We start from the raw sequence: 12,007 nt of genomic DNA on the forward strand, positions 1-12,007 counted from the left end.
ATAATAATTTTACAATTTTCAAAATATCACGGGAAAAAAAGACAAAATCAAAATTTGGGTTGTATAACTGTCTAGCATTTAGAAACCACTACAGCACAAATTGGTTGCTACCTTTGAGGTATTGTTTGTTACTGCTAATTTATACTCATCTCCCCTCCTCCCCTTCTGTTATTGTGAACAATGTAAAAATGCGATAAATCTATGGTAACATTCCAATGGCGGAGCTAGAGGGTAGCAAGGGGATGGGTGCCCCGGTGGCATCGTCCACCTCCTCCTCCCGGACGCCCCAGACATGTTATGTGGTAATGTAGGTCAAATTATACAAAGCTATTATTTTCGACTAGCAGCGTTCACCCCGCTTCGCTGCGGTCACCCCGGAACGCAATAAACTTTGTTACTTAGATAATTTTTACTTTTTCGCTTTCAAGTGATATGATAAAAACCATAGAAGATTGCAGTAAATCTTAACATTATATCGCCTGTCATTTATGTTAACCCGCCCCGCTTCGCTGCGGTCATCCCGGTGCTGGCATATTGTAAAAGTGTCTGTAAAAATAAGCAAATCAATTAAAAAATTTTAAACAGAAGATTCAAGCTATTTTCCGCTGTATATCGCCTGTCATTTATGTTAACCCGCCGAGTGACACGGTCATGCGGGTTGCATATAAATACGTTTATTTTTACCTATGATGAACTAATAACAAAGGATTTGTACGTTATGGACACTTGAATGGTCAATTATCTCAAGACACTGGTAATTAAAAATTAAAGTGATATGATAAAAACCATCTAGGGTCCAAATCCTAATAACCCCCCAAAAATGAAAGAAATTGGTTCAGCCGTATTAGCGTGATGAGCGGACAAAATTTTGTACGTTCTCTTTTATATATATAGAAGATTAAAAAAAAAAATAGGCCCAGAAAATGTTTCTGCTCCTCCACCTTCTCCACCCACCCTACGAAATTAAATCTGGCGTCGACACTGTAATTTCCCCTTAATGGTATGAGTAAGGTAGTAGTTACTAGTAGTATTAGTACCTCCAACCATGGAACAAACAGAAGTATTCGTGTTCTCTTTCTCGGCTGAAGCCCATGTTCTTCTTCTGCGGACAGAAGGCTGCTCAGCGTGTGTTGCAACGATTTCACAATTTTCTCCATTCGTAGGAGATGCTTGCTCTCTACAACAGTAAGGAAAACACCCATTAATACTTAAGATTAGTTAACAGTAAGGTCAGGCAAACACCTATCCGGAAAACATGCAACCATTATGCTCTCTAGCCCTAGAAGTGTTCTCCCAGTGCAAAATAATATTTATGGCTAACCCTGAGCAGTGTCCATGAGAAACAAATCGGGAAATTCCAGTTAATTTCTTCCATCACACTTTTAAGAAATCAAAACAACATGCTCAAAAGAAAGAAATCTGCAGAGTATAATAATTCGTGATTTTTAGTAAATATATATATATATATATATAACTGCTTCGTTATCTCTGCTAGAAACGTAGTAAAATGATTTGTACCATACATTCAACAACAATATCAGGAAAATGAATGCCGGTATTATAGTACATATTCACATTATTGTATATTGTAGCGTCGATTTCACGTTTAAATTATTTTGGTTTAAAGTGCCTAAAGATAGAACGGATATGAAAAGATGCTTAAGACCAAATCTGATGCAGTATACAGCACAGCAATTCTCAAACGGTTATTTACTTTTATACATAAGTAGTTCTCGGTGAGCATTATAATTAAGTCCATCTTCTAAATACTATAAGACTATTCTCTAAATACCTTTCACTCAATCTCTAAATTACGTATCACAAGGTTCATATATACGCAACATACTAAATATAACCTCATTATCTACCAAACTTAATACTGAATGCTACAATTTTCCAATTAATCAAAATTCGTCCAGAAGTTATTCCCCATAGTCAACAACAAAAAATTCGCCTTGTTTTCCAAAACAAACAATTCAATCGAGCGTTGATAAAACTCATAAAAGTTTGTCGCCTTTACAGACCATTATGAGAGTGGTTGTATAATTAATCCGAACCTAGATAGTCATTGATGAATTGACTCCAAAATGAACAATTTTCAACAAACAGATCAATTAGAGTAAGCACACTTATCTGAAATTGAGTCACATTCCGTTTGAGTTACGAAAGACCATATTAAAATCCGTTCTCATTCAGAATTTATAATAAAATATACATATATTGAAATAAATAAATCTATGAGTGATTATACGACCATGTACAACACGCCTAGTACTCAAAATCCACATGTATGAAAATGTAATAGAAAAAAAAAATATGCGCGATATATTGACGCACAATCATCATGCAAGTGAAACGGTTCATTCACTATTCGTGTTTAGAGGTTTGTTGGTGATAGTAGCCTAGAATTCATTGCATAACAAACTCAATTTAGCCCGGAAATACAAAACGGAAAAACAATTGCCCGGATATTGACTAAGTCAACCTGAAAGATGTAACATACTTCGGGAGGTGATTCGTAACATCAAAAGAAGACAAAAAGTCCTCTTGCATGTTGACGAATTCCGCGTCGTGTATGAGTGACAGAGGTGCCAACTTGGAATCGAAACTCGAATCCTGACAATTGGAACGGAACAGAAAACATGTCACTCGTACACGACGGAATTTAACAACATGTAAGAGGACATTTTGTTTTCTTTTGATGTCAGGAATTACTTCCCGAAGTATGTGCAGATCTGTGTTCCGTTCCAATTGTCAGGATTCAAGTTTCGATTCCAAGTTGGCACCCCTGTCACTCTTACACGACGTGAAATTCGATAATATGCAAGAGAAGTTTTTGTCTTCTATTGATGTCACGAATCACCTCCAAGAGTTTGTGCACATCTTTCAGGTTCATCATCAGGCTTCTCTTTTGAAATTTCCTTTCGCTGTTTGACATATTACCCCCAAGCCAAAGTGTTACAATATCCAGCGTCTATTGCATGTAAAAGACTTTTCTATTGAGCATGACTATTAATATACAGACATTTACAATATTAATACAGTCTTAACACTTCGTGAATTTTCCTGCTAGAATCTTAGAAATTATACGAACCTTACAAGTTACAAACGTTTCTTACAAATAGTAAAATATTCTGGAACAGAAATACTAGAACATTAGTCGAAGTGTTTGCAAATACTCCCTAATATTTATCTCTAATTTGTGAAACATCATTATCACTTCAGGTTATGTGGCCCCGTGTAGCGTAGTGTGAGCGGTCTCGGGTTCGATTCCCGGTTGGGGGGGGTACTCGGTCGAAAAAGTGTAAAAAGCTTTTTCACGCCAGCCATTCTGAATGAGTTTTTCCTGGGTTTTCCTCATTCACATCAGGCAAATGCTGGGATGGTACCTAACATATAGGTCCCAGGCCGTTTCCTTCCTTCCCTTTCCCCGAATAGTGTGCTCGCCGAGGAACGTCATCCCTCATACGTGACGGGCTAAATGGCCTTAGATGCTGAAAGCTCAGAAATCTAAAATCCTAATCCTATTTTCACGTTATATTAACTAATTATACAACTAACTACCCAGAGGTTCAATGCAGCAGAAACTAAAGTCCGTTTGAACCTATCCTGTGTAAAACCAATCCAGTCCGGATAAGTACATGTCGTACTACCCGAAGGTCTTTTTTTAAGTATTACTTTCTCCGTCTTTTAGTCCTTCCCAGAAGTATCTTACCAAAGGTTTCTCAACCAAGATTCTAAATACCGCGCACGAATTTTCCATACAAGTGAAGTGCCTCACCTATTTTAGGATCAAGTAACTTGTTCATTAATCCATTCCTTTGTTCTTGTAAGACTCACAAAAGCTCTTCAAGACCCTGTTTTCGAATACTGTTAACTTGTGTTCTTGCCGTGTTAATGACAAACTTTCTCATCACAGAGTACTACGGGCAATACTGCGCTTTTATAGATTTTCAATTCTAAATTCCTCGATAACAGACGCACTCAATTCTATCTAGATTTTATATCATATTATATGTATATACACAATTGTAAAAGTTTTAGTCTTGTGAGTTCTACGCTAATAGCACATGACTAGTATTTTTTGTAAAAAGCTCCCAGGAGCGGAGATTTTTTCCAAACCTCAACCACATGCCAACTATAGACCTTCATACTCATTATTTACAATAAACGTAAATGTGTACTTTGCGAGCTTATCCATATAGATATTAGTCATAAATTTATGATTTGATGTCAGTACCCAATGGTTTATTTCAAAAAGAAATAGAAGTAAGTACATAATATGAGACTTATACCTTTCGCGAAACAAGCTCCTAAACTGGGTCTCTCCTACATCCAGTTGCGAAGTTTTACTATTATTATTTATTTATTTATTTTAGCTTATGCTATCTCTATTCGATTGAAAGACATAACAAAATAATTTCCCAATTCTTCTACTGCTTCACAACATTAAGATTTTGTTTAATTACCTTTTATAAAAGTTGTTTATGTTTTAAAATGTTAAGCGTTACTTTTGATTGCTGGAAAACCTTACTTATTTACACTATCCATTGGAAAGAAAGACATGAAGTTCAGCTTCTAACAAATGAACATATACGTACTGATTTTGTTTCTTCCTCTCCATTGCCTTTCTGGTGGCAGCAGAGATGAATCCCCTTCCTTGGGGTTTCTGAGCTCTCTTCTGAATACGGTCCCTGTCCGTGGCAATGATAGACATCCTCTCGCCAATAGATAAACTAAAGAAGATATCATGTAGGTCGTAGCACGCAGTATTCAACTGTTACAAAGAGAGAATACATTCTTAATTTAATTTACAAAACATATTTTATATTTATATGCAGTGAAATCTCTGAATAACGAACACTAATGAAGAATAATTATTTGTCCTTAAAATGAGAGGTATCTGTCTCAAAAAGGTTGTACAGATTTATATTATTCACAGATCATGCAGTACACCGTATATACGTTAATTATAAATAATTACTGGCTAATAAGAAAATTCCATATTCGGTATTCGAATTACTGGGAAATAGGGTGAGAACGAAAATATTTCTTGTTGAAATTTTATCGTAAAACAAACGATATTTGTTCCTTTATCTTTGAACTATTCATCTTAATTATTTCTGTTTTTCATCCACCGCTTTGATCGATAGCATAAATCAAATTCTTACGCGCCCGTTGCACTTTGTTTTTATCCAATTTTCTCCAGTGTTCGTCTTTCCTCCATTTTTCTTTCTCTCATAGTTTTATTAGCGTTTTCTCTTAAATTCTGTCTGTTTACATACGATATTATTATTTCCGATTGTTTATATTATTTACATCCTTATTTTCACAGCAAAGATAATTCAAAACATCTCACTGATCATCCAAAACACGGTAAAATAAACAAATTAAAAACGTTATTATCTCAGAGACAGAGTAACCATCTGCGAAAAACTGGAGGAAAAACATAATCATGTTAATGCTGAATGAACAAAACGAAAGAAAAAAATATTCTGGACACCAGTACTGTATGCTCTTTAAGTACACCACGTAATTGTGAGTACTATAATTACTCTTTCGTGCTCTACTAAGACAGCCCCATCAATTACTTTGTTTCACATAATGCAAAGAATAATTTATTTTGAATCTTAATGTCACTTCAATCCATCACAACGCTCAAGTAACAGTTATATGAAACTGATTACATGAATAAGTCAGGGCATCCCTCTAGTGTTATTTGATACCCCACATGGCTTCTTTTTAACTAAGTATCTTGACTTCGATCTAAGATGGTGACAATGAAGCAGAAGGTACCCTCAAACATAATATTCCTATCTTGATGTACAATGGCTGAGACCTTTTTCGTTTCAGAGAAAGAACTTCTGACTCATTCTGCATACTTCTTTTACACAAAACTAAAACCTATTTTCTTCCAAAATTAACAAGAAAATTACTAAAACAGATAGAAACGAACTTTCGATAAGATAAAAAAAGAAACAAATTTGAATGTTTATTGTGAGGATTATGTGATTTGTGACTTATCGTTTGTAATCTTATGATACATATAAATCGTAAAATAACGATCTACTACTCAAAAGGGCAACCCATTCAGGTTTTTATTCGTTCTCGTATCCCCAGTAGAAGTTGAATCTGTGAAACAGCTTCAACTTCTGCTAGTGATGAGGCTATGAAGTTATTCGTTTTGTTTTTTCTAAATTTGGTATTTTATAAATGTTTTGTTCTATACCTTGATACAACTTACGAAACAGGGTATATTACAACATTCATTGCTTTTACCAGGTGGTTCTAAGAAACAGGTTATAAACAGAGCCCGGATTATATGTAATATCATTTTGCCAAATATGTAACGAAAAAAACTAATCATATGTAGTGAAATATGTAACATCAAATATGTAATATCAAAATATCGCTAAATATGTTTTGCTATATAATTATGTTTTTATGCAATTTGAATACTTCATATTGTATACACATACTGTATGTGTGATATTTAATTTAATTAAGCAAATTTGAAAACGAATTTGTTAAGCTCTCCAATAATTAGGTCATTCATTAAACATGAAACAAAACGCAGTTCAACTCGGAAAAAAAAAATATATTTTGGAATATTAGTAGAGGGCATATCAAATATAATAGAAAGTTGTCACAATGTAATTACTTACCAAAAACTATTCTTGCATGGATTTAGAAACATAGCACTAATATATACATTGCACTCAGTTAAAGCAGTTCGTTGTTTATTTCTAAACAACCACTTGTTGTATGACAGTTTAAGAAATGTTACAATTTTTCTAATATTCAAATACAATCCAAACAATCCTATCTGAGGTGCTTATTTAGAAAAACAATGCACTACGATATATTTTGCGACGTTTTCAAAAGACACAGAAAGACGTTGTCTGACATTACATTTTTATAGGAAGGGAATTACCTTTCTACATCACATGATGTCACTGGGGCGTATTCCATTAAGTGAATTTTCTCGGGGGAAATATAACGTAGATCTTCTGTAACTTCTCCACTAAGGATTTTACACACACTTAAAAATGTGACGAACTCAGGGTTCCTTTCCAGCACCCTCTGGAACTTAGCGGCAACATTCACACCAGCTTCTTCTCGAACAACATCTAACTTCTTTCTCGCATCCTCCAGGACACTCAGGAATTCCTGAAGCAAGTGTCCTGAAGTTTCCAATTTCTTGATGCTCTCCGGAAGCCAACCAAAATTGCTTGTAATGTATGCAAGCAACGCAGAAATTTTGAGATCAGAAAACGTAGGTTGCGCTTCACGCACAAAAACTGCACTGTCGGCGGGGAAGGAGTCTACAACGGATTTGACACCTTCAAAATGTTCGCTATAAAATGTCACTGTTTCTAGCCAAGTACACCATCTTGTTAACACCGACTCGGGAGGGAGAGATACATTTGGCAGACGTTTCTTGAAACAGTGGACTCTTTGGAGAGCTTTCAAAACACCTTTTTTCACTGGAAATAAGTTTATTCACGTCAGGGAAGTTGCTTCTTACTTCCTCTGCGACACGTTGAAGTGCGTGTGCAGCACAAGTGAAGCGAACTAAGTAGGGGTAGAAAAATGAGTGGTTACCTGTCTTTAACATGTACACTGCAGAGACGGTGTAGAAAACAAGAACCTTCTCCTTTTCAACACCACGAGGCCACAGCACTTTCAGGCCATCATTTACGAACCTTGCTACGGAAGAATGAGTGACACATTCAAGCTCCTTGCAATATATCAAGTAGGATTTGGAGGGCGAGTTGGGATCTAGATTGCCAACTATTAAATTTGCAGCGAATTGCTTCGACACTTTTGTTGTAGCAAATATCGATGTAGTTTTTCCGCAGTGTAGATTCGTCCGGGATATTTCGCTCACAATATTTCTTCAAGAAATCCCGGTATTCTGGCACTTGAAGCTACCATTGCACCACACATGTCCGCGAAGAACTCATTCTCCGATGAAGACGATCTCTGTTGCACCTGCATCAAAAGAATTTGTTTGTGAGATGATTCTCGTTTCTTTCTCGTGTGAAGCGCGGTTCGTATATGTTGTTCCAATTGCGATTTCATGGAGCAACTTACCGTTTTGTCACATACTGTACAAATCACCACCGTATCATCGGTTGTAAAAGCATCATTTACAGTAACCCACGATTTTAACTTAGATGCTAGCGATAATGCAACCGGTGCCACGACGAAATATCAATACGCAAAAACTCAATCCACGATAAACACGTCCACAAGACGTCTGGTTCGTGTGAAGAAATTTTCCAGAGTACGGCTTCTTTTGTGTCAGACAGTACGAAGGGAGGCAGGGTAACTTTCCTTGAAAAAGTGATGGAATGAACTGCCTCAAGCAGTGAAAACTTCAATGCCAGACATCTAACATTAGGTTTGACCTTTTACTCCTCCCCCTCCTAAAGCTTGGAATGCAGTGCAGAACGGGGCAAAATTTCTCGGAAATTCCAGCAACATTTCTGCAAGTTGTTTTGTATTCCTTATAACATCCACAAGCAGAGAATGCTCAGGAATTACAAGAAGCTGCTAAAATATTTGATTTTATGTAAAATGCCAGAAAATATGTAAAATAAAACCTAGATATAATGATCTTGTTTACGTGATTCGTGAAGTTCTGAACATTTTTTCGGAACTACATGCAAGGGGAAAAAATACGTAATTACATATAATCCGGGCTCTAGTTATCAATCAGACATGGTATGCAACAGGCGTAGTCGCTAACGCTCTCGCCTTCGGTGCGAACAGTTCAAGATTCGATTCCCGGTGGGCATACTCGGTCCAAAAAAAATGTAAAAAGCTTTTTCAGGCCAGCCATCCTGAATGAGGTTTTCCTGAGTTTTCCTCATTCACACTAGGCAAATGACGGGATGGTACCTAACATATAGGTCTTTCCTTCCCCAATCCTCTCTTCCTTCCCTCTCCTCGGATAGTGTGCTTGCCGAGGAACGTCATCCCTTATACGTGACGAGCTAATGGCCATAGATGCCGAAGCCCAGAAATCTAGATTCTAATCTTAATTCAAAACAGTGTATATACAATATTTACTGTTTTTATCAGGTGATTATGAGAAATAGGTTACTAATCAGCAGGGTTTGAAAAAACCCAACCCACCTGGGCCCATATGGGTTTTTTCGGATTTAATTTATTTTTTTCGAAATATTTCAATGTCTTTGAGGTAAAAGTGTTAAAATGTGATTTATATTTCAAGACTGTCATTGTCGCAACTTGCAACAATATTCTGTTCACTACTGTTTTGAAAAAAAAATGGCTGCCATTTTGAAATTTTACATTAGATCGCCGCGAAAATCTACACAGCAAATTTAGAACGTCTCTGAAAATTTAAACTCTGCTTCTACTCTGAAAATTTAAACTTAAAAGTCCGAAAATCGCACCCTGTAGCGTGGATACCCGTTAGTTGAAAAATGGCTGCCATTTTGAAATTTTACATTGGATCGCCGCCAAAATATGTATACAGCTAATTTAGTGTCTCGTGCTTCTACTCTGAAAATTTCTAGTCAAAAGACCCAAAATTGCGCCTTGTAGCGTGGATATCCGCTATTTAAAAAAAAAAAAAAAAAAAAATGCCGCCTTTTTAAAATTTTACGTTGGTATGCCGCCAAAATCTAATACAGCGTGTCTTGTTCTTGTACTCTGAAAATTTAAACTTAAAAGACCGAAAGTTGTAGCCTGTAATGTTTGTGTGGTACAGGCAGACAAACGAACAAATATAGATCGATTCATCCCAGGAGCCTTAGTAACGTTCGCCAAATATGAATACCAAATATATTAATTTAAAACATAGATATAATTCAAGTATTATAATATAAATGTTTCAAAATGTCTTATATGGCAAATATTTTACAGCGTAAAATAAATGGTTTTGTTGTTGAAGTTCACTTCCGATACTTGGCGCGTTCAATTACGGGAATTTCCCTAGCACTAGCAAGACGGTTGTTTCCCGAAAATGAATTTAAAACAATTAACAAAGAGATAATTCATATTTTATAAAGTAAATGATTCAAAATGTCTTAAATAAAATTAAATATCTTCCTGCTTAAAATAAATAGTTTTATTGTTGAAGTATTCACTTCCGATGCTTTGTACGTTCAACTGCGGGAATTTCCCGAACACATCTTTCACGACGGGTTTTTCCCGAAAATGCAGCTTTCTTTATTGTACATCGACACTTCCACTAGTACGGAAGTTTAAATTCAGCACCTAAAATAGTAGCGTTACATAGTCTTCGGAATTCTGAGCATTAAGCTTCTTAAATTTGACAAGAATTTTTACGCTATTGCTGGTGCTGATTCTACAGAATGCTTATTTGAAGAGTAGCAATTAATGACGGAACTACACTACTGTTGTTCGGAAACAAAATTTTACTGAAGAATACTTGTGTCACCATCAAATGTATGAAATAATACTAATGTATTTACACATTTGCTGGTGGTACAAGCACCCATGGCCTTACACTCGTCAAATTTATGAGGGATAACGTCCCCCGGCGTCGCCGAGGACACTATTCACGGAAAGTATATTCTAAAATATAAAATTGCATATTTTACTTCAAATAGGCTATAAACACAATCCATACATTAATTTGTTCTGTAATTATCTCAAACTAAGGTAAGCTTCTTATTCATTCAGTGCATTCAGAACTTTATATAGGTCTAACGTTGAATGTTGTTGTATACTTTTACATGAAAGCATCTAATAAGCCCATGGAAAGTCCAAGATATGGTAAAAATCACTTTCAATGTGATCACCTTGGTTGTACCAATAATATACTAACAAAAAGCTCAAAAACCCAGGTGGATTTTAAAGTATGTTTTTTTTTCCAGGTGGGTCCAACCCGAAAAAAAACGGTGGTTTTTTTTCAGGCTGGGCCCATTTGGGCAAACCCTGCTAATCAGAAGTGGAATGCAACAGGCACATAAACAAATACAATACTGAGACTTACCAGTTCCACCAATTTTTAAAACTGAGAAGCATGTACAAAATAATTTTTGAATTCTTAAGTATTTTGTAAAATTATCTTGGCATCAGAAGGGTTGATAACACGGACAGCAACAGATCCATTATTAATAACTGCTTAAACGGAATACAACACTTAAATTGTATAGTTAGCGTACGCGTCTGCGGCACAGGAGATCCAAGTTCGGTTCCTGGCATGAGCTCATGTGGTTTGGATCACACGTTAAGCTGTAGGTCTATGTCTCGTATATGCCCGGTGCTGAACGGAACGCTAAAATCCTAATCAAACAACCAAAAATGACAATTGAAGTTTAGCATAACATACCTGATGCAACAACCGCCGATTCAATTCAACGTCATTCTCTCCTATCTCTAGTAAGTTCTTGGGCCTCTCCTTGTCTAATTGAAGAAGAAAATGTAAAGTATCACGAATTGTCTTGATGATTCCCTGAACTCGTTCAGTTTTAAAAAGACGACGAGTAAGGTAACCTCGAACAAACGCACCCAGCCTCGAAAAATTGGGCTTTACTCCAGCCTAAAAGAAAAACAGAATTTTATAAAATGACGATATACAGAATCAAAAATTAGAATATACTAAATACAGAAATTTTGATAATTATACTCGTAATATACTTGATAAGCTGTACTGCAGCAATCTTACCTTGAGATAACTTCATGAGAGTCAATATTTACATGGTTACATAAAAATGCAAAACTTAAGAAGTCTATCTTCGTAGGCTTCCAAGACACATGTTTTACACTAAAGTTAATGTACATGATGACTAGAATAATCTTCTCGATTCGAAAAACTCGTATCTCGTTTAATGACACTTAGATTCGTAAAAGAGGTATCAATGAGAAAAGAAGCTCTAAATTCTTCAGTAATTGGTAAAATTTCTAGGTAGTTTTACAGATCGGTACTAGAAAATGAAATGAAATGAAATTTTTGAGTTTTACGTCCCGCGATTATGCCGGTTAGGCTAAAGGAGACGGTGAGGAT

General features: G+C 35.9%; 1 protein-coding gene across 2 annotated transcripts in view; it reads right to left on the reverse strand.

The window, feature by feature from the left end:
* Positions 1-12,007, reverse strand: part of Cp110 (Centriolar coiled coil protein 110kDa) — a 41,294-nt gene that overhangs the window by 8,294 nt on the left and 20,993 nt on the right. The window contains exons 4-6 of one of the 2 annotated variants that reach the window (XM_081750833.1): positions 11,333-11,542; positions 4,602-4,777; positions 1,038-1,177 (exon numbers count right to left, since the gene is read on the reverse strand). In XM_081750833.1, the coding sequence (XP_081606959.1) occupies positions 1,038-1,177; positions 4,602-4,777; positions 11,333-11,542 (526 nt within the window). The remainder of the gene's footprint in view (positions 1-1,037; positions 1,178-4,601; positions 4,778-11,332; positions 11,543-12,007) is intronic. The other variant, XM_081750834.1, reaches the window with a different exon arrangement.

This window comes from Thermobia domestica, chromosome 3 (assembly GCF_964235325.1).
Source record: "Thermobia domestica chromosome 3, izTheDome1.hap1.1, whole genome shotgun sequence".
NCBI lineage: Eukaryota > Metazoa > Arthropoda > Insecta > Zygentoma > Lepismatidae > Thermobia > Thermobia domestica.